The 17,629-nt window shown below is 52.6% G+C and overlaps 1 protein-coding gene across 1 annotated transcript in view; it reads left to right on the top strand.

The window, feature by feature from the left end:
- Window positions 1-752: 752 nt before the first annotated feature.
- The window catches only part of BTBD16 (BTB domain containing 16), a 41,511-nt gene continuing 24,634 nt past the window's right edge, over window positions 753-17,629 (top strand). Inside the window, exons 1-7 of the mRNA XM_045568331.1 lie at window positions 753-764; window positions 2,425-2,576; window positions 6,986-7,059; window positions 8,951-9,094; window positions 12,315-12,404; window positions 13,486-13,600; window positions 17,560-17,629. Of these exons, the coding sequence (XP_045424287.1) occupies window positions 753-764; window positions 2,425-2,576; window positions 6,986-7,059; window positions 8,951-9,094; window positions 12,315-12,404; window positions 13,486-13,600; window positions 17,560-17,629 (657 nt within the window). The remainder of the gene's footprint in view (window positions 765-2,424; window positions 2,577-6,985; window positions 7,060-8,950; window positions 9,095-12,314; window positions 12,405-13,485; window positions 13,601-17,559) is intronic.

The following is a 17,629-nucleotide window of genomic DNA, read 5'->3' as shown; positions in this document are numbered from 1 at the left end:
GACTGTGGGGGAGCCAGTTCATCCTAGGGGCAGCATTGATAACTGTTGACTGCTGGTGTCTGCCGCCCAGGTCCCCACAGATGCTTCCTGTCTTCCTCCAAAGATAGATCTTTAGTTTTCCCTTCGATTCTGTGAGCACCTTCCTCCCATCACCATCCTTCCCATCAGTCCCAACTTCCCCCGACTCCATAATGTCTTTGGCACACTGTTAATCAAATGCGCTTCTGTTGCTTGCAACCAAACTGTCCCGATAACGTTCAGAGACAGCTGAACATCCTTCCACTCATCCTCTCTCGAGGCCTGCTGAGCCAGGTGACCATCAGTCCACCAAGCTCCAGGATGGCCCCCGTCTATAACCGTGGTGCAGGCCTAATTATTAATACCACCCCTTTAGTCTCCTGGTCTGGATGATCAATTGTGCGATCAACCTACTTGTGGCCATCTTTTGGTCTTTATCACCTTGGCAAAGGGTGAAGCATCGTGAGTTATCTCCTGTTTTGCTTTTTCTGAGCCACTTTTCCAGAACAACAGCAGAGAATTGTCTGTCTCCTAATGTATTTTTTAAAAACTAAATATTCTCTTGATTTGATAAATAACCCATATTCAAGGCTTACTCATAGATCCTTTCAGCCAGTGCCCTTTGTAACACCCTGAAGAGACCCTTTGGAAATTTATTAAAAATTTCAACTTTACCTCTTTTGTCTTCCAGTGCTTATCTTTTTCCTGTATAATCTCCACTATCATTCATGAAAATGTTGAATCCGGTAAGTAGATCAGCGTCACGGGAGGGCGGGTAACGGAGGGGAGAAGCGCTTGGTTGGGGTCATTTTGCGGAGTTTCCCCAAGGGGCTGGGCCTGCAGCACTGAGGACCCCAGTGTGTCTGGCTCACCCTGCCGGAACGAGCACGTCCAGGCAGCACTGTCCAGAAAGCAGAGGGCAGCCCCTGGGTGCGCCGGCCGCTGCCCACCCCGCTCACACAGCAGGACGACAGCTGCACCCAGATTCCGCAGTTTTCCACCCCCACCACATTCTAGCACCGTACTAAGGCATGTTCCCCAAACTTTATTTTATTTTACACTTTTAGCAACTTTAGAAGCAGGATGATATCATTATCATCACCACCATCATCATCATCATCGCCATCATCATTGTCATCATTCCCATTTTACATGCGAGGACTGAAAGCCTCAACAGGTTAAACGACTTGCCCAAGCTCATACAAGTAATAAGTGGCAGTAACAAGATTTGAACTCAGATCCTCCACTCTGTGGTCTCTCTGCCGCTCTGTGGGTAGGAGGTGGCTTAGGATCAATGACACCCATTCCTGTGGTTCCCTCATGGCGCCTTTTTCCTTGCCAGGTTTCTTTGAACCCTAAGTCTAAGGTTTACATTCCTATTGGGTATTGTCCTCCTGCCTTAAGGAAATTGCTAAAATTGTCCTGGGGCTTCAAGAAAATTTCTAAGTAAAAGTCCCTGCCCAATGACCCAGCAGTTCCACTCCTGGGTTTATAACCAAGAGAACTGCAAGACAGATACTCAAACAAAAACTCACATACAAATATTCATAGCATCCCCTCACAATGATGAAAAGGTAGAAACAACCCCAGGTCCAATGACTGAGGAATGGGTAAAGAAAACGTGTTATATTCACACAGTGGAATATTATTCAGCCTTAAAAAGGAAAGAAGTACTGATATTTGGATGAACCTCACAAACACTATGCTAAGTGAAAGAAGCCATGCACAAAAGTCCGCATATCATGCAATTCCACGTATATATAATATCAAGAATAGGCAAAAACATAGAGTCAGAAAGCAGATTGGTGGTTGCCAGGCGCTGGGGAGGAGAAGGGAACAGGGAGCAACAACTTAATGGGTACAAGATTTCTTTGGGGGGCAATAAAAATGTTCTGGAACCAGATAATGGTGATGGTTGCATAACATTGTAAATGTACTAAATGCCACTAAATTGTGTGCTATAAAATGGATACAATTTTGTTTTGTATATTTTACCACAATTAAAAAAAAAGTCCCTGCCCAAGATTGCCACAGTTTAATCTCTCTCTGAATGCAAAGTTAGGGTCTGTACTTAAAGCACAGTACTTGAAACACAATATTAATACTACCGCTCTTCATGGATTCTTCAGCGCTGCCTGCAAAGAAACAATCTTTCTCCCTGAACTTTTGGCTTTGGCACTGCTTGTCCCAGATTCTAAATTCCAAATTACTTTGTAGCTCGAGATCCTTGGTCTATGAACATAGCATCTTTGCCTTCAGGTGTCCCATGAGAAATGTTGGCCACGTTTGAAAATTAACGAGCATTTAAAAGTTTATCTTGATTTCCTTCCTGCTGTATGATTTGGAAAATCTGACATTTATGTGAGGTTAAAAAAAGATTTTTTTTCTTTTTCTTTGATTCCCAAGCAGCACAAAGCTCGGCTGGAGCGCCGGATGGTTGGCTCAACCAACCGGTGGCGTTTCTCCAAAATGCCTTTCTCCGGGGACCTGCTGGCACTTTCCCAGAAGTGCAAGGCTTTGAGCGTAGACTTCGATGAAGTTCTGAAGAACCCAGAAAGGTAGTAGAACCAAAAGCTGTGGTTGGGAATGGCCCATGGGCAAAATTCATTCCTGGGAGGGAAGGTCCCTGACACTGGGCCCTTGTGATTGGCTAGAGGGGCTGTCACAGACACAGCTGCCAACAAGACTCCCTCTGGGACCATCTCTCAGGCACAGACAGGGACAAAGTATCCACTTCCTCTGAGAATGTCTGTGGGTGGTGACAAAAGTACAGGGAGAGAGAGACTGACAATTTTTTTTCTAGATTTTCCCTCACATTGGGAACTTTGGATGCTAAAAGGATTCTAAGTTTATCTTCCAGGGATCACTGACCTCTTTGACAAACAAAGCATAGTCCCAGCTCAGTGTCTGGACACCTCACCGATGTCCGTTCCACCCAATCACTGATTGAGATTTCCCTCGATCTCATGGTACTCTGAGCAGTAGGCCAGACCATCACTTCCCCGTATTCTGAGTTCTCTCTTGCCTCTCCTGGGGACACAGAGCTGGACCCTACTGCAGAAGGACCATTTCCTTGCCCTGGTGCTTTGGGCCTGGCCTGATGTTACCACCCTCCCCGGGCTGGCAGCCTGTGCCTTGTGAGCTCGTAGTGGAATCTACTTTAGCACGGGGCTGTGCCCCGGGGGCAGCCTCTAGCACGGAGCAGCTGCTTGCCCAGGGTTTGCTGAGCGAGAAGCCCAATCTGGTAACTCTTATACCTTCAGACATCAGGCGACTGTCAGATGGCAGCTCCCAAGGCAGGTGGGGTTCTGGAACTGTGCCGTGCAGCGTAGGTTCATCCCCATAGTGCTCCACGGCCGCTGTGCCCACCCAGCGGGCAGGCCGCGTTCCTGCCATCAGTGCCGCTACTGCAGCTTCTCCCAAGGGGTGGGGAGAGACGCTGTCTACCTTTGCGGGAGCTGGACCAGCCGGTATTTTCCTAGTTATCTAAAGGGCCACTCACAATGGACAGCAGAGGCAACTCGCTCCAGCCCCCCCTGTATTTCAGATATGTCACTGTGCCTCTGAGAGGCCGGTGCCCTGGGGGTGCCCAGCAGGCGGCAGCTGTGACTGTGACTATGACTTTGACTGTGGGTTTCCACGACACAGTGAACTCCCGGTCAGTCACTCAGAGATGCCGCCTGGGGATCGTCGGGCTGCTGGCTGTCTCTGTCTTACTTTCCTTCCCAGGGACTGGGGTGGGGGTCGGGGGGGGGTGGGAGATGGGCAATGCTGACTTCCTTCCAAACAGCCTCATCTGTTGGTGCGTTAGTTTCTTTGTCTGCAAACCCTGTCCTACAGCAGTGCCATGAGAATTACAGGACATAATTCATGTAGAGATTTAGAACAGTGTCTGGCACATAGAAATACGCAGTAAACGTGGTGGAGCACCGTCCCTGGGGTTCTCCAGCATGTTTGGCCGCATGCGGTAATCTACACCCAGAGATCCAGCACAGGGGTGGGAGTCACTCCCACCAAGGCTTAGGGCGCTGTGGCACCAGGAAAAGGGGTCCAGAGCCCTCCCTGTCCTCAGCTGGTGTCCCCCCGCCTGGTGTTTTTCTCCCACGATGCCGGCAATGCCAAGTCCATCCGAGGGAGGGAGGAGGCCACACTGACAGGTGGGGATGTGCAGAACGGAGCCCGAGATCTTCCACCAGAGAGCAGTTCTGGGAACAGAACTAGAGAATAACAAACAGGGAGACTCTCTAAAAGAAAACGGTGTTTATTCGGGAGCAGGCACTGCAAGGCGGATACCTGTGCCATCGCAACCTACGTGTGTGTTCAGGGAGGTAGAGGAAGATGAAGGCTTTTAAAGGAAAAGTGAAGAGGATTACATGGTTGTTTTGAGATAATCACCTTTGGCTGCCAGCATCGGTAACAAGGGTGGCACCAGCTGAGGCTGGACGGGCGGTTGCTGGGCAGATGTCCTCCCAGAAGTACTCATTTTGTGTCAGGTTGCCATGGCCTTGGTGCAAGGTTGTGGCTTTTGCAGAGTCTTTTGTGACAGTTCTTGCTATCAGGCATTCGAGCATGAGAACCTTCCGTTTATGGCCTTTTCTGGCTCTATTTTTCAGGGGTTTAATACATTTTAATAATCATAACTGCAGTTTGATTCTGGCAACTTTCACAGAGGCAACAGAAGAGCAAGTGCCGACCGCACGTGAGCCGTGCCGGGCCTTCCCGACATTCACCCTTTCACTCCCCCCAGCAGCTGCCGCATGGGCACCCTCATCTCCATTTTACCGAGCACGGAGACCAACAGGCTGCCCAAGGTCCATGGCAGGAAATGGCAGGACTGGGGTCCGTGGGGGTCTTCCCAGTTAATCAAATTGGAATTTTGCGCGTTCCAAGTGTCAACCCCAAAGCCCTTGGGGGGTTTGCTGCGGGAAGTCCTCACACCCATGAGAAACTTATGGAATTTTCCTGTCCCTTTCTCTGTCACAGCTCATGACCTGGGGGCTCCAGCCCTGCAGCACAGTCCCAGCCCCCTCACCTGCCTCTTCCTCTCGGGCCATTAAGTCCCAAAGGGTGAAGAGGACGGCTCGTGGGTGCCACTTATTCGGGTTGCTTTTCCAGTGGTCTTCCAGTGGTCCTCAAATGACCCCCAGCCCTTGGGGCCCGCAGAGCCTGAGTGATAAGCCACAACCTTGACACACAGCCGTCACTCCCCGGGGCAGGCAGTGTGGCTGGTTCTGTTGTCTGGCACCTCCTGGCTCAGCGATGACAGTGGTGTTTGTGAGAGTGGTGGGGCTCGTGGGCCTTGCACCATATTTTCCAAAGTCTGCTGCTGCATTTTGAGGTCACCTTCTGAACTCTTGACCCTGGCCAGCTCTTCCCAGACGTGTCACCGAAGCCACGAGGGGGATTGAGGGAGGGAGCGAGGGTGACTTGGGTCAGGTCCACCCCTCCTGCTGCATAAACAGTCACGCTCACATGGCCTTCCTGGCTGAGTCACTGGCCACCCCCTCCCCTTGGAAAGGGCAGCACGTCATCAATATCAATTCTGGGCACAGGCTCCCACGCGATGCTTCCTCCGTGTGCCCTGGCTGGTAAGGCCTCCCGGGATCGTTGGAAAACAGCCTGGCAAAGGTAACACCACATGACACAGACCAGCTGTGGTTGTTGAGTGTCTCTTGGCTGGTTCACTTGGCTTTCTTGGGATGACCGTCTTCAAGCTGGGAATATGTGACTCAAGTTTTGTTTCATTTCCTTACTCGGCATGATGAGGGCATCGTGTTTATGGGAAAACCTCTTATCTCTGTTGTTACTCGTTCATTCAACTAGTATTTACTGAGCATGTGCGTGATGGCGTCTGTGAGGTCACAGCAGTGAACACACCTCCTGTGTCCCACAGAGGCCGTGCGAGTCAGCAGGCAGCCACAGGGCACTGCACGGGAGTGTTAATGGGGCAATGGCAGGCTGGGTGGGGGGAGGGTGCTGGCCTAGTCCTCCCCCAGCAACCCCCTCCCCCAGCAACAGCTAAGCTTATTCTGAAGCACAAGCAGGAGCTCAGCAAGGGAGAAGGCAGGAGAGCGTCTGGGAGAGGGAACAGTGCGCACAAGAGAAGGAAGTGGGAACTGGGCTCCAGGCTGTTGGAAAGGGCTGGAGCAGGAGCGTTGAGGGACAAGGCCGCAGAGAGAAGCAGGAGCTGGTTGGCCGTGCTGAGGAGTTTGGGCTGCCCCCCAGAAGCACACTAGGGGATTCTCAGCAGGAGAAAGGCAAGACCAGATTTGCAGGGTGTGCATCCAGGGCTGGAGGCAGGGAGGTGTTGGCAGCAACTGGGGGCAGATGATGGTGGCTTGGATGAAGGGTGTAGCAATAAGGGCAAAGAGAGACGGATGAATTCAAAAGACATTTCCTTGGATCTGGGCAAGTGATGAGATGTGCCGACACTCAGCATGCTGGCTTGGGCAACTGCAGGCTGGTGGTGCCTTTTCTGGAAATAGGACCCTGGGTAAGGAGCAGGATGGGATTTGGGCAGATTCTGAGTTTAGCTCTTGGACATGCTGGGACCAGGGCCCATATGACCTCTGAATAAAATTGTTTGGTGAGTTAATGTCCCAGAAATGAGCAGAACCCTCTAGTCTTTTCTCCAGCAGATATTTATTGAGCACCTACTGTATGCCAGATATTGTTTTAGACACTCACCAAAGGCGATGTCCCAGGTGCGGCCTCAAATACCTCCTCTGTGAGGCCTACCCACAAACCAAAACAGGAATCGACATTCTGAGCCAGCCAGCAGACAGCCTACAGTTTTTCAGATCAGCAGACAAATGGTGACCCAAGGAAACCCTTCCAGAAGCAAGACCTGATTAGATTGATCAGTGGAGGCCATGGGGTGGCTTGCACTAGAATAATGTGTGTTGCAGTTGGAGAAAAATGTCAGTGTTCATTCCTGAATTTTTTGTTTGTATTTTTTATTTTTGAGGTTATGCATTTCACAAATTCAGCAACTTTTCTGTGAGAAATTCAAGCACAACGACATCCCAACTGGGGAGGCAGGTGAGTGTTTGGCACCCAATGATTAAGTCAGAATGTTGCCAACCTCAGGGGTGTCTTGTGACCCTTATGGAAAGAAACCAGCTCATAGGCCAGGACACTAGTCTATAGTTGCAAATCTTATCCACTGCACAGCGTCTAACATATAACAGGTGCCCTGTAACTATTTGTCAAATGTGCAATGAATGAAACCAAGCTTGGCAAACAGATTTTCATATGTTAATGGCCACAATAAAGACAAATGTGTTGATGTCAATGAACAGCCTTTGGGTCGGAAAGCTAACCAGGCACCACCCAGCACAGGGTGGCTATTCTTTGTCCCCCTGGGCTCTAACAAGTCAGGACTTGGAGTCCACATCTTCACTCGTCCAAGAGGACTTTTCTGAGGTAGGGTCAAGAATCAGAATTGGTCCTTCCAGCTAGAAAAAGGTTCATTGAGCCTCATGAAGAGGCTGGACAGGTCAGCTCCTTAAAGCTGCTTTTTTTTTTTTTTGGATAAACCCCACCCCATGGTGTGGCTGGATCAGAGCCAGCCTCCTTTCCAAGGAGAGGCTAGTAGATTGAATTCAGATTGAACAGGAGAGGTGACCTGAGCCATCTCCTGGTGCAGGAGAAAGAGCCCTGGGATTGATTAGTGGTGTCTGCCATGCGCTGGCCGTCCTGAAAGTGGACATGGACGTCCGTGCTTTATCCACAATTCTGCTCCTGCCTATAATCATCCTAATGGGTGAGGATTTTTCTGGCCCAGCATAACCAGAACACCTGAGGCTATCCAAGACTTGAGATGCGAACCCAGGTTCTGAACCCCAGCACCAAACAATACTGCAAAGTTGGTGAATAATAATAATAATATCAGTGGGAAGAAGAAATGGTACCTAAGGTCCCACAGTCAAACTAATGGTAAAGCCAAGAAATAAGTAGGTAGGGCCAGTAGTCCTCCAGGTCCTGTCTGGCCCCAAGATTTAGGTTTGGGGAGACCGCCCCCTGCACCACCCTCTCCTCCAGTCTGCACTGTCACAGGTGCTGAGCCCTCTTTCCCCACCTGCCCTGGCATCCTTGGATCTGCCCACCTATGCCACCCACGGGTTAGACGCTCCCATATAAAGTCTTCTATAGTTTGCAAAAAGCCTTCTTCAGACTGTCATCTTCTTTCAGACTTTCTGATGAAATACGTGCTTTCTAGTGGTCCCCATTCCCTTGAGGATGGTGAGGCTTTCGGGAATCCTGCCCTCTCTGATGGGCGCATTCCTGTGTTGCACTTTGCCGTTGCCTTTCAGATGGGTGATATTTAGGTGCCGATAGCCCAGTAGTTCTCAACAGGGCAATGGGGAGCGATTTTGCTCCACAGGGGACATGTGGCAATGTCTGGAGACATTGTTGGTTGCCGCAGCTGGGGAGGGCGTGCTGCTGGCACCCAGCGGGTACAGGCCAGGGATGCGGCCGGGTCTCCGCCGTGCACAGGACGCCCCCCACCACAGAGGGTTATCTGCCCCAAATCACAATAATGCTGAGGCTGAGACACGCAGGAATAGGGGAAGGCAGGGTGAGGCCCCCGAGAGGGTCCCAGCCGGCCTCCCTGCCCCACCAGCCTTTTCCAATTCCCCTTGTTGGAGGGCGGCTGTGAGCCTCGCAGGTCCTACAGCTTAGTTGGCAGCTCGCGTGGGTGCTCGGCACTTCCTGTGTGGCCTTGTAAGACTGGCTGCAGTGTCCCCCTCCAAGCCAGTGAGCCCCTCAGGCCCAGGCTTCATTGTGTGTTCGGAAAGGCCCGGGAAGCTGCTGCCCACTCGGTCTGCTTAGTAACCGCGATGGAGCAAAGGCGTATGGGGAGAGGACGCCGGTGCATCTTTGGGTGGGGAAGCTACCGAAGAGTCTGCTCCACATCTTCTCTCCGCAGGTGTGATTCTCGAGTGCCTGGGCTTCAAGTGGGAACTGCACCAGCCCCAGCTTTTCCAGTCCGAGACCTTGACCAAGCTTTACCTGGCGGCCCTGGTGCGGGGCGCCACGTACCCCCTGAAGGAACTGGAGAAGCTTCTGCGAGGTACTTTGCCGCTGGCACCTCGGGCCCCGGTGCCCTGTAGTTTGAGAGGCCCCAGCTTGGCCCTTGGTTGTCTGTTCTGGGATCACGGTCCCTCTGCCAGTTACAAGCGAGGCTCCTTGGTGTGACCTCATCACATGACCTAGCCTCAGTTTCCTCAGTTGTGAAATGGGGGTAGTAGTTCTTCTCATGTGGCTTTGAAGACGAGAGGAGGTAAGAGCGTGGCATTCTAGAACAGCGCCTGGCACGGCGGGCACTCAGTGTCAGTTGTTGTCACTGATGATAACGGGGTCTCGTCTGGCCAGCTGCGGCATACGGGCTCTACCTACTTCTTTGAGAAGAGAAAACGGCCTGTGTTGAGTGTTCTGAAGGGCTTTCTGGAAGGAAGGCGCAGTTCTGACATCTGTGGCTTCTTTGGCCGGAAGCGTGCTGGTTAGAGGTCTGCGTGTGCGCATCTATTTTATTGTCCTGCCCTGCCAACTTCACCTCATTCCGACATCAATTTAGGTCATTTCTCTGTTTGTCTCCTGTTTAAATCCTTACCATCCCCGGCTGCTCTGTAAGTCTTCTCTGGCCATATTGCCCACTTTTTCTTTGGGCAACAGGTTGGCATCGCCTCAGGCTGACTCATGAGCAGGTGTCATGGAAAATTCAAGGCCCCCAGCCAGCTAGCCTGCCGGTCAGGATGGGATCGCACTGCCCGGATGCGGCAGCGAAGCCCTGTTATTCTGGACTCAGACAGGAAGCCGGAGCCCCCGCCGCTGCCCTTGCCAGGGCTGGAGGGAGAACCCCGCCACCTGCAGGATTTGCTGGCCCCAAAGCCTCTGACTCAGCCCCTCCGCGCTGCGTGGGCCGTGGCAGCCACAGACCACAGCAACCTTGGCACTGGCTCACGGTTGTCTTTGCTCTTCCTGAGCATTTGTCCTGGCATTTTCGACAGCGGGACTGGGCTCTTGCACCTCCCCTGTGCCCAGGTCAGAGCAGTCACCAGGCCATCGATGAAAGGCTGTGGTGACCAGACGGTGAGTTCATGGAAAAGCAAGAGACTGGAAGGGGAAATGGAGTCATTGTGAATGTTATGGTCTTGAACATGTCTAGAATGGTTTCCCTAAAGGAAAATATTTGGCCCTGCTATGACAGCCACTGTGATGCCAGCCCCCTGCTGGAGGCTGGGCCTGGCCAGGCGACGTCGGGGAAAGTGCAGAGCTGAAACCCCAGGCCCCTCGACGGTCACGACTCTCCGGGGCCTCCCTGCAGGCACCACGGACTGCTCAGGCCCCGGGACTCTGTCTCCGGGACTTTCAGTGCAAACAGGCCCAGTCCTTTGTGTGCCTTTAAAAGCAGAATGTATCTCACAGTTACTGCTCACGTGTTCTTGCGAACACTGCCATCGCCATGTTTCTGCGCAAGCCCTGGAGTGCCGGGCTCTGCACGGAGGCACAGCCTCTCCCAGCCGCCTCGTTTCCTCCGCCAAGAGTCGAAGAGCAGCTGTACTTGGGCAGGACATGTTTATCCTCTAGGAAGGAATCCAAGAAGGAAACAGCCCTCTTACCGAAAACAAACTACCCACCTTGGCTTTGGAGAACCTCAGGAGAGTAAAATCAAATTATTGCTTTTCTATCCAATTCTGGGGCTGTACTTAACCCGAGGCAGCGTTGAGCTTCTGTCTCCCACTTACCCTGGCCCGGCTGATGCTGTTCCTTCCTTCCACCAGCAGACGCTGAGTGCTTGGCTTATGGCAGGCTCTGTGCTAGGAACTTTGCCAAAATGCCGATAAAGCGCGATAAACAGCACGACACGTGATAATACTGACTGCCACCCCCTGTGTGCCTACTACGTGCCGGGCACTTGCGTGCGTTCTCCCATTTACTCCCCGCAGTGGGGTGGACGAGGGGCTGGCCAAGCAGACGGTAGGCCACGCCGTCATGCCAGAGAGGAGGGACAGTGACCTGGAGCTGGAGCAAGCCTGGCGCTCAGTAGGTGCTCAGGGGGTGTTTGCCGAGTGAGAGGCTCCAACGAGCCAGGGGTAGAGGATAGCCGGGGAGGGAGGGAAAAGGGTCTTCGTTCTCTTTTTTCCTGCAGTCTTTGTAGTGGCAAAGAGTGAGGTGAGTTTTGGCTCTTTCATTTCTTTCATTACCTGGAGCCCTGGGCTCTCTGTTGATGGAATCCGTGCACTCCAGTGTTCAGCTGGTATTGACTGAGCACCAGTGTGTGCGCTGTGGTGGGCCAGGAGGTGCAGCGGCAGGTAAACCCTCTCTGCTGAGCTGCCCGGTAGGTAATAGCCCACAGAGACGCGGTGTGGTAGCAGGTCTTGGTGAGGTCAGTCTATGAAGACGAATAAAGCCAGTTATCACGGGAGGTGGGGGTGGCAGTGCCACCTTACCTGTGGGGTCAGGGAAGGCCCCCTGGAGTGGGGACACATGAGCAGGCCCCTGATGAGGTAGGGTGGGAGGGTGGAAGCTCACCCTGTCCTGGGAAGCAAGCAGAGAGGAGGCGGTGCTGGGGCACGGTGGACAGTGCGGTGGGCAGGTGGGTCTTGGGGCTGCTGGCGGGGCCTTGGCTAATGTGCCAAGGGCGTGGGGTGCTGCTGGGGGCCTGAGAGCTCCACTGGGCTGCAACTCTCGTTCTAGATGGCTTTGAGGGGTTGGGGTTAGCGAGCCATGAATTGCGCTGCCTCCCTTCCTCCTGGAAGTCCTCAGTGCCGGGGTCCCCAGCTTGGAGATCTGGGGGGCAGAGTGCCAAGAGCCCCTGGGTGGATGCCTCGGTCCCACGTTCAACCTTCAGCAGGTGGTCACTGGGCTCCCACCTCGTGCCTGCCCTGCCAGGTGCAGGAATGGCGGAAGCCCACTCTCTGCCCTCACACCGCTCACAGCCAAATGAGGGGAAGGCGAGGGCATGGGGAGGGCAGAGAGAGCTAGTCGTAAATGTGTGAGGTGCAGTGTGAGCACCAGTTTCCCAGCTGTGACAGTGCACAATGGCTATGCCAGATCGTTGGGGGAAGCTGGGTGAGGGATACATGGGAAACTCCGTACTATTTTTGCAACATCTTGTGAGTCTTAAGCTATTTAAAAATAAATTGTTTTAAAAATGCACCCACTAAACAAACAGAATATAGTGTGACGCATGCCAAGGTCAAGGTCATGTGAAAAGTAGTGGGAGCTTCTCACTGTCTTGTCACGATGGTTACCAAGTGCGTACCTCCTTATCCAACTTCCTTTACTAGCTCAGTTGCCTGGGAAGACCAAAGAAAGAGACCCTGTGAAAAAGATAATCATTTTCTTGAAGATCAACGACCCGCAGGTCACTAAAGCTGGTAATGTATGCACCCGTCTTCATAATTCTGAGAATGCCTTTGAGCAAATGGTCCTCCCAGATTCAAAAGCAAACAGAACAAACACGTAGTACACAGAGTTCATTCAGTCCTTTCCTGTTAGTATCGAAAATGCCTGAATGGGGTAAAAAAACAAGGGAGACTTGGAGAAATGGAAGCTACTAAGGAAGGGGCTTGTACTTGGGAAGGGCGTGAGGGCCGCAGAGACGGGAGGGAACAGCAGGTTCTCAGATGGAGGAGCGACAGAGCAACTCCCCTCCCGGGGCTCACACCGCCCGCCCGGGCAGCCCCCAGGCCCAGCCTTGCTCCCAGACAGCACTTGACTGCCCCTTCCTGCCAGGGACCCCCACGCCCACCCCTGCTGGCTTCTAGCAGCAGAAGCCGCCCCAGGGGACCCCCATGTCTTCCCAGCCACCCAGAAACAGACTTCTGTGTATGCAACATGCATGATGTCACATGACGACATGGGTTTAAGAATCGCTGGGTCAGGAAATAATCCACCTAAGTGCTGGTTTGGCTGTTGTTCTCAGAGCACACTGCGGTGTCACAGTGCACTGTCTGGGATCATGTCCCTCTGGGCCCTAGCCAAGGCAGTTCACTTCCTGAACTGTCAAATTATTCTGGCTCTTTCCAAGAGTCCTTAACCTTTTTTGAAGCCCCCAAACTCCAAGGAGAATCTGCTGTAAACTCTATGTCATCTGCAGAGGCAAAAGTGCACCTACCTGCACACAACACTGCACGTACTGCGGCGGTCACCTTTCTGCACAGGCCACGGGCCCCAGGTTAGGAGAGGGCCCCAGATGGTGTCATCCATGAGGTGACCACAAGGCGCAGATGAGGATGGGCTTAAAGCAGGACCCTTTCTGCAGGGGCTCTGCTCTCTTTAACTTCGTCCTCAGCTCCCTGGGGAAGGTCGGGTCTCGGGTGCTGTCTGCACCCAGGTTAGGGCCGGTGCCTAAACTAAGGGCATCTCTGTCCACCCAGCGGCAGGTGTGGGTGAGGGCCGGGGGGTGTCCTGCATGCAGGGCCCTATGCTGACGGTCTCTGGCTGCTGCCTCCCCAGCCTTCTCCATGGCCCTGAAGAGCCTCTACCTGAGCGAGGTGGAGATGAACGAGGACGACGTGCTGGGGGTTCTGGCGTCCGCTCACATCCTGCAGTTCAGCAGCCTGTCTCAAAGGTAAGGGACAGCGTGAGGCCTGGCTGGGGCCATTCCTGGACGAAGTCAGAAGGGCGCTTCCCGGCCCATCCGATGGAACATTCCTCTTCCCTGGGCTAATACATCTTGGGTTTCTTTGCGTCAAGCATGGCTTTGAAACCTGGAAAAGAAGTGAGATGCTAATTCACACTAACGCATTACAGGCTCATAACTGAGCCCTCTCTCCACTCACAGGAATGGACTGCAAACGGGGGGATTTCTGCCACTGGGAGAGGTTTTGTGGGTACGCAGGGTGACTGCCCAGTAGCCCTCCAACCAGGCTTGTCTGTCAACGTCACCTCTCTCCACTGTTGGCTGAAAAGTCTGTCTCCGTTGAGTTGTAGCCACAGAAACTGGCCACCGGAGGACACGCTGACTTTTCCCAGCACTGGCAGGCCTCACTTTTCCTGCTCATTCAGATAAAGCCTTTTTTCTTATAAATAATATTTTTATTGTTACAAATGTTATGCACGGCCGTTGTAGATCTTTTGGAAGAGAGGAAAACGAGAAGATCAAAATCAAAATTGTCCGTCAATCCCATTGCCCATTTGGGGACACAGCCTCTCCCCTGGGCTGCCCGTCAGGAGGGACCAGGAGGCATTCAGGGCGAAAGCGTCCTCATCCTGACAAGGGCTGCCTGTGCTCCTAGGCACCTAGCGAGCTCGTGGACGCCGAAAGTGTGAGGACTGGGAGAATCTGAGTGCTTCTGCCTGTGTCCAAGCAGCCCGGCAGGGTGGTGGCCAGAGCTCCCAGTGTGCTTGGATGTTTCTGCAGAGTCAAAAGCAACCTTGCACGTGAGATGCAAGGTCTGTGCTCAGCCCTGCAGTAAGCTGCCCCTTGGGCTCCACGTACCTCAGCGGTCTCCGTGGTAAAATGTGGCTCATAATTCTGTCCCGTCTACTTCCCAGAACTTTGCTGGGGCTCGGGGGTGTTGGCACAAGGGCTCCATGGCTGGAGAGTCTGCCACAGTCAGACACTGTTCTCTGCTCCCAGCAGGGATGACCTCCCGTCATCTTCCCTGCGGCCCTGGGAGGTAGTACCGTTACTATGCTCATTTTACAGATGAGAGGTAAGAAACTTTCCCAAGGCCACACAGCTTCCAAGCAGAGAAGCCAGGACTTGAAGGAGGTCAAGGGGCCCGAGAACCTGTACCCCAACACTGTACTATTCTGCTTTGCTCAGATGAGGCAGTAACGTTGTCACCTGCTCGTTTGTGGCCCTAACCCTGCCTTTGATGGCATTTGGTCAGGTGGGCACTTGCTTGTCACTTTATTCAATCACACTCTCATTCATTCGTCTGCTCCTTCAAGGACCATTTCTTGGACTTCTCCAGGATGTCAGGGAGACAGTGAGGGACCAGGTGGGCAGGGTCCCTGCCCTCTGAGGCCTCCTGCCCAGCAGTCTCCAAGACACCGGAAATGAGCAAAGGTGGCTGGCGTGAAGGGTGGGGATTCCCGAATGGACAGCGTTGTGCTGTGTGTGATTGATTTCAAGTAAAACTAGCACCTATGATAAGAAAGCACATTTCTTGGAACTCCTCCCCCCCTTTTGTGTATCCTATAATATTCCTCCATTCCATTAGTGCCTGTGCAAGGGTTTGTGAACTAAGTGGAAAATCATTAATGGGATTCATTTTTCTAGAATTTGTTTTCCCTTCTCCTGGGCTTTTGCAGGAATGTGAGCCTACTGCACTGATGTCCTGAAGACAGAGGTTGCGTTTCATGGCTTTAGAGTTCCTAATTCCTGATGTAATTCCATATGCAGAGGGGACTTAGGGCAGGAGCTGACTGTCTGGCTGGCTTGTTTTATCTCTTACCTGAGTTTCTTCACCTGAGTGACTGAACGAATATCCCATCCAAGCCAAGAGAGCCATTAGCTGCTCTATAGAAGGCAGAGACAGGACCTCTCCTGGGACCTTACAGGTTTCAACTCACTTTGTGTAGGGTCCACACATCCGGATTCAATCCCATAAACATTTTTTGAGCTGTAGCCTCATTCCTGGCAGGGGTGGGGAACCTGTGGCCTTCTGATTTCAAGATTGTTCTTTTTTAAGCTCCAGAGGAGGCAAGAAAAGCTTCATCTTTCTCTGCTTGCACCCCTTTTAATAAAAGGATTTGTTCTGTATGATTTGGATTCAGTCAAAAGGCCTCACTTAAGGACCTAGAAGGCCGCATGTGGCCTTAAGGCAGCAGGTTCCTTGCCCCTGCTCGGCCCTCGACCTGGACCATCTCGCAGCCTCTTTGAGGATGCAGATGGATGCCTCGTGAGCTGGGGGATGCCAGTGCCCAGGCCTGGGCCTGTCTGCGGAGGACACACACTGAAGAGGGGACCAGAGCCTTGAAAAGGCGCTTTAGCACGTCAGCACGGGCGGAACTGCGGGGCTGGGTGGCCGTGGCAGACAGGAGATGAGCAGTCATAGGCAGAGCCAGCTGGCATAGGGTCTTGGAGCCATCTAAGGAAACTGGCCTTGACCCTGAAGATGATGGGGTGGAAAGTCTGGGTTTTCCTGAGATTCCCCACATCCTTCCATTGCATATATCTCCCGTCTGCCGCCCAGCATAGCTTTGTGATGTGTAACAACTGCTAAACCACAGCTTCCGTACTCAGAGCATTTCTGAGCAGCTATTTCCTGGTGCTGTCCAGGAAGACATCCCTGGCCCTTGCCCGTATGCCGGAAGGGCAATTTCCTCTGGAAGCAGGGCCTCCGGCCACTTCTTTCCCGGGCCTCGGCTGCCCTACCTCGGGCCCAGATTAGAATCCCTGTCTTACTTTCCAAATGCTTGTCCTCGCTCTCTAGGGATGCACGAAACATGGCAGGTTTCCTTTCTCCTCCCCCCACCTTGTTTTGAACGCCAGCGCAGAAGGGCTTTGCAGATAATGAGCCAAACCTACCATTCCACTGATGAGCAAACTTAGACCTGCCTGAGTCTGACGGGACCTGCCTGAGATTCGACAGATAATTGTGGAGGGCCTGGGAATCCAGGGCAGAGGCCAGGGAGGGCTGCACCAGTTGGGCTGGGCCTGGCCTGCCTATGAGATGGTGCAGTTGGCAGGGGCATGGCAGCACGAGCTTCAGAGTGTGTGTGTGTGTGTGTGTGTGTGTGTGTGTTTGTGCATGCGTGCAGGGCTGTGTGGAGTGTGTGCGCATGTGTGCGTGCAGGCCTGTGTGTGTGTGCATGCATGAGCGTGTGTGTATGTGTGTGTGTGTGTGTGTGTGTGTGTGTGTGGAGTGGAACAGAAATGCCCGGGGCCACTCTGATAGCATCATAACATCCAGGCCCTAGATGAGACCCCAAAGTTTATCTTACCTGAGCTCCCAATCAGTGGGGAATTGCCTAGATGACTGTTGAGGTCTGAACCACACACACCTAAAGCTGCCTTGGACATGGCCAGAGTATTTATTCATTTATTATTTCTTACCTTGTTTTAGGTGGCTTAAGCAAATACATAAAATAAAACAATAGGACACCAAATTGGTTTTTTTTATTAAGAAGAAATAAAAACAAGGATGGAGAGGCTAAAATTGTACACATAACAGCCTACACTGTTGCTGAGGTGGGCCACATTCAGCTCTGAACCTCCTAGCAGCTGAGATGAAAGGGGAAACTTGATTAGTAACATTAGATAAAAATAAGAATTAGATAAAAGTTTACAGAATAAATCACTTGGGAGAAGCACAGCTGCTATTGGTGTTAATGCCATAGGTGTCTTCATCGGATGACCCCAAGTGACATAATGTTCATCTCTCCCAGCCCAGAGCTCTTTGTAACAGGCCATGTTGGTCATGTCCTTTGGACAGATGTCCACATCCCTAAATCGGGGATCCCTTCCACGTGAGAGGTCTCTGCTGCCATCCTGGAGTTGAAGGACAACCTCTGGGGCTTCCCGCATCTCTGGGCACAGCCCTGACTGCTCCAGGAACTGCAGTTCTCTCTCTGCAGGTGCGTGGCCATGATGATGAACGGGCTGTCACCAACCACCATCAAGAACTTCTACCTGGCAGGCTGCAAG

Source organism: Lemur catta, chromosome 14 (assembly GCF_020740605.2).
Source record: "Lemur catta isolate mLemCat1 chromosome 14, mLemCat1.pri, whole genome shotgun sequence".
NCBI classification, from domain to species: Eukaryota; Metazoa; Chordata; class Mammalia; order Primates; family Lemuridae; genus Lemur; species Lemur catta.
The sequence above is the reverse complement of the archived record's forward strand: the minus strand, read 5'-3'. Positions and strand labels throughout refer to the sequence as shown.